The sequence below is a fragment of the Lipotes vexillifer genome, unplaced genomic scaffold, assembly GCF_000442215.2.
Source record: "Lipotes vexillifer unplaced genomic scaffold, Lipotes_vexillifer_v1.1 scaffold253, whole genome shotgun sequence".
NCBI classification, from domain to species: domain Eukaryota; kingdom Metazoa; phylum Chordata; class Mammalia; order Artiodactyla; family Lipotidae; genus Lipotes; species Lipotes vexillifer.
The window spans coordinates 705,109-709,698 of NW_006780322.1; the positions used below are offsets into that span (position 1 = coordinate 705,109).

Sequence of the window (4,590 nt, forward strand, 5' to 3'; positions counted from 1 at the left end):
GAGAGAGAGAGAGAGAGAGAGAGAGAGGAGAGAGAGAGAGACCGAGACCAGTGGGGGATCTTCTTTAGCAAACCCACTGCCCAGTGCAGACTAGGGGTCTCAGACTGTCTAGGACCTTAAAAGCCCTCTGCCCCCCGCCCCCTGCCTGGGAGGACTGCTGTTGGTCCCCCAGCAGCCGGTGGGTTCCCCGAGTCGGCGAGCGGCGAAGGAAGCCAGTTTGCTATTTCAAACCTTCCCACCCCAGGTCCGAGAAGCACGTGTGACTTGAAGAAGTCGGGTCGAGGTTGCTGACAAACATCCCAAGACAGCAGGGCACTCACCACTGAACATTAACTCTCCAGTTTGCCCTCCCCTCTGCCCCTTCTTCCCACAGACCCGGGGCACGCAGGTGGACTTTCCCCTGCCTCCAAGCGCCGGCGAAGGCGGATCCCTGGGAGTTGGTGGTGGAAATGCGAGCGAAGTATGGTCCCAGGTCCAGCTGGGTCGCAGGCAGGGCGCCGGGCGCTGCGCTCTCTGGGATGGGACTGGCTCAGCCAGGAGAGATTAAGGCAGGCCGCAGAGAGGACCAGGAGAGGCTCCAAGGATGAGCCCGGGCTTGGCGTCCGGACCGGCATCGTTCTTGGGAAAGCCTAGAGGTCCCAACCTGGTTCTCTGGGAGGGAACCCAACGCGGCAGAAGCGCGGATGGATCTGGCGTGGCTCGTCCCTGCTTAAGAATCGGCCTTTGCAGACCCGCAGCCTCATCGGCAACAACTTCTGAACGGCCCCGCACGCCCCCGAGCCTCCCCGCGCCACCTCAGCACGGGCGCCGGCCGGCCGCCGAGGCGGGCACAACGTGGGCACTCACCCTGAAAGCGGTGGCCGAAGAAGCGGTTTCGCAGCACCCAGGGATAGAAGTGCAGAGGGTCCCGGTGCTGGGCGCCGAAGAAGGAGTGCGGGGGCTGCAGCGGGGAGGCGCCCAGCTGGTGCGCCGGGTGCACGGTCAGCGCAGGGTGGTTCATGGCCTCGGGGAACACGAGCTCGGGCCCGCCGTAGAGCGAGCGGCCGGCGCCCGCGGCGCCGGGGAAGCCGCTCACGAAGGCCGCTTCGGCCGCGCTGGGGTGAGGGTAATTGAGCGCCGTGGGCCGGAGCGGCTCCTCCGAGGCGGCCGCCGCCAGGGGATGGGAGCCTGCACCCCCGCCGCCAGTGCCCCCGCCGGTGCCGCCGTCCTTGGCCACCAAAGACTCGATGGTAAAGCCGCGCTTGGCTGTGGGCTGGAACATGGTCGCGGCCGCCAGAGCCGAGCGAGGCAGCCGGGCGCTGGGGAGCGCTCCGCGTCCTGGCGCCGCCGCCGTGCGGGGTGTGCACCCAGCCAGGCACATGCACACACACCAGCACCCCTCACCTCCCCCGCCCGCCCGCCCGCGCTCAGCCCCTGCCCACGAGCCAGGCGCGGAGCGGCGAGGGGTGTGCGAGCCAGTGAACGGAGAGTCGGGCCACGGCGCGCACCTAGGCTCGCCGGCCTCTGCGGCCGAGCGGGCAGCTCCCGGCGCCGGCACTGGCGCGGGCTCCGTGCGATGCTGCGAGCTGCCTCTACGGCCTGGGGGCTGAGCCCGGCCCCCTCCCTCCCGAGTCCAGCCAGGACCGACCCCCGCCCCCGGTCCTCCCAGCACTGTCCAGCCCTGGTGCGGCCACCGCGATGCGAGGCGAGAGTTAGCGGGCACCTGCCCCGAGCCCGCCCATTGGCCGCGGCTCACCTGCCCCAAGGTGGGGGGCGGGGCGGGGCGGGGCGAGGGACAGCGGGTGGGGACGGAGCGAGCAGTCGGAGGCAAAAACCGGACTGGAGCTTGTGCGGGGCGATCTAGGCCTCCTCCCCATCTCGCGTCTTCTCGCATCTCCGCCCTTTAGCAGAGTCTGGCTGCCGCCGCAACCGTCTCAACCCACGCGGGAGCCGAAGGTGGCGTATAAGGGGCCTGGGGCTTGGGAGAAACTCCAACCCCAGTCCCCAGTGTGTAAATCAGTTGAGCCCTCTCCAGTTCGTCCCGGGATGTCGTTTCAGTTCTCAGATAACTTGGATCCGAGTGGAATGTGGGTGTTTGGAGTCCAACAAATAGGTTCTCCTTGCTCCCCTGGCCTCCAGGACCCTCGGGATCACCCACCATCCGTCTCCTGGCCGCAGTCTGAAGCCGCGGCCTTGGTCGTGAGGTTTCGCGTTTTCTGGGTGTTATGGGTGACAGCTCCGGAAAGGGGTCGCGCAATTCTTTTCACAAGGGCCCCCCGGGCCGGGGACAGCGCTGGAGGAGCTAGCGGAGCGGTCCCCCTGCAGTCATCAAGCTGCAGTTCTCAGGGCTTGGAAGGAACTCCTTGGCCCAGCCACAGACACCGCGGCCGGCTCGCACCGGGACGCAGGGCGATCTGCTTTCCTCCTCTTCTCTGGTCGTGGGGCTCAGGTGCAGGTGGGCCAGGCCAGGCCGGGGCCTTGAAGACACTGTCTTAAATTGGAGGTGGCCGAGCAGTCTAAAGCCATCCCCAAGAAGACATACCGGCCGTCCCGGGAACATAGCGGCCGCCTGGCCTCCCCCGACCCCCATCTTCCCCCCGCGCCCGCGGAGCAGCGGACTACTCCAGTCAGTTTCCATTTCGTGCACTAATTCTTCGGGGATAAGAGGGCAGTTGGGAAGGAGAACCAATACTCAGAAAACTTTTTCATCCGGGCCTTCCAGGCCGCAGGAAAACACCGCATTCAGGCCTAGGAAGGCGTTAGGCGGTGATAGGGAGGCTGGGACGCGGACACTGACAGCGCACTACGAGAAGGGGACTGCAGGCCGATCCGCTTCCTCGCTGCTGCCCGGGTCAGTCAGAGCGGCCTGACCGCGGCCTGGGTGCGCGGATCCGGGCCAGGACTCCCGGCGCCCCGAGGCCAGGAGGTCCTCGTTCCGCGAGACTCTACAAGAACTCCAGGCCGGGTCTTGGGAGTGGCCCGCCTGAGCGCCCGGAGCCCCGGCCCAGGAGAGCGCTCCGGGCGCCCTTGTTGCCACAAAGCGGGTTAAAGTCTATTTTCCGGTCGACTGCTCCGAAAAGCCCCCGCGCCGAAACCGTTCCGGCCCCCTTGGGCTAGGTGGGGAGGGGACAGCGAGGGGGTGGGGGTGAGACTGCCGCACCATGCGGTCGTTCGCGACCTGAGCAGACCCGGGCCGAGCACCTCGGAGGCGCCCCAGAAACGCCTGAGGAAGGAATCATTAAGGAATTAGTGGCGAGAGCCTGTGTCTCTTTCGCTGGCCTCTCCAGATCTCTCTGGCTCACTGTGCTGGTCTCTCCCTCTCTCCCGTTCCTGTCTCAGGCTCTCTGTCACTTTACCCCTTTCCTGCTTCCCGTCACCCCCCTTTTCCTCTATTTCTCCCCCCTCTCCCTTTGCCCCATCCTCAGTCCTAGATAAGGAGAAGCTCCCCAGAGTGGGGACAGGGACCTAACCAGGCCATATCGCTGGGGTGGCGAGGGTGCGGAGCTGGGCAAAGACATAGAGCGAGATTTTCGTTCTATATGGAAGGAGACAACAGGGATTTTGTTGGATAAGCAAGGTCCCCAGAGGGGCACGGGTTTAGTTGGATAAGTATTGCCTGGGCCTGTGCTCTGGTGGCGACAGGCCGAGTGCTTGGGCCTGTGACCGAGAAGACAGGAGCCAGATCTAGTTAGACTCGGCTCCAGGGCCTTGTGCCCCTAGCGGGAGGTGAACCTCACCGGTCTAGCTGCAGGCCCCCACCTCCTACCTCACCTCGAGGCTGGACATTGACTCACTAAATTGGGCAGGTAGAGGAGCTTGGAATCTCCTGGGCCATTTCTAGACATATGTACACGGCACATCTACTTTCATCGTCTGGCTCTGGGTATACATCTCCTTATGTAAATCCATGGACCTTTATAATAACAACTCCTTCCCTTGTTGTGGTGCTTTCCAAATACTTTGACATCAGCTGTCTGTCGTTAACCCTGTTTACAGATGAAGGAACAGACTGCACAGGACCGAAGACTGAAGTTGGTCATGGTCTGGGTTGAGGTGGGACAGCTCAATGGTCCTGCCCTGGCTCAGGTTCCGCCCCCATTCTACCCCCAAGCCCGCCACTGCAGCATACTCTCACAGGATTAGTGATGGGGTACCCCGGTGCCCTGGGTGATGGGAGTTCTACTGCCATTTTTCCTCTCCTTACCCTCTCCCAACGCCCCTTTCTCTCACGTTCCTTTCCTGTAATTCCATAATTTCTCTCCTCCCCTTCCCTCCCTCTGCAGATATTCATCCTTTACCTGATTTCCTCTATTTCTGCTCCTCTTAGGGCCTCTTTCCCCATTGTCCCTCCCCTTGTAGTAGGTTAAGAGAAGAATCTGTCAGCCTCAGGAGGTCTCTAAGTCACCCACTGTGTTCTGGATCCAGCATCAATGACCCCCACCACGCCCCAATCTTTTCTTGTGCCGGATCCCCTGCTCAGTCCCTGCCAAGCTCTCAGACGTTTCCCGTTTCTATCTCTTCCCCAAACAGCTGACCGTGTACATGCCCCCTCTCCTCACCAGTGGACAGCTGCCCATCTTAACCAAACACCTGCGGCCCCTCCCCCACCTC

General features: G+C 63.3%; 1 protein-coding gene across 1 annotated transcript in view; it reads right to left on the minus strand.

The window, feature by feature from the left end:
- Positions 1-1,731, minus strand: part of EMX1 (empty spiracles homeobox 1) — a 16,336-nt gene extending 14,605 nt beyond the window's left edge. The window contains exon 1 of the mRNA XM_007453374.1: positions 847-1,731. Coding sequence (XP_007453436.1) covers positions 847-1,360 — 514 coding nt within the window. The 5' untranslated portion in view covers positions 1,361-1,731. The remainder of the gene's footprint in view (positions 1-846) is intronic.
- Between the last annotated feature and the right edge of the window lie 2,859 nt (positions 1,732-4,590).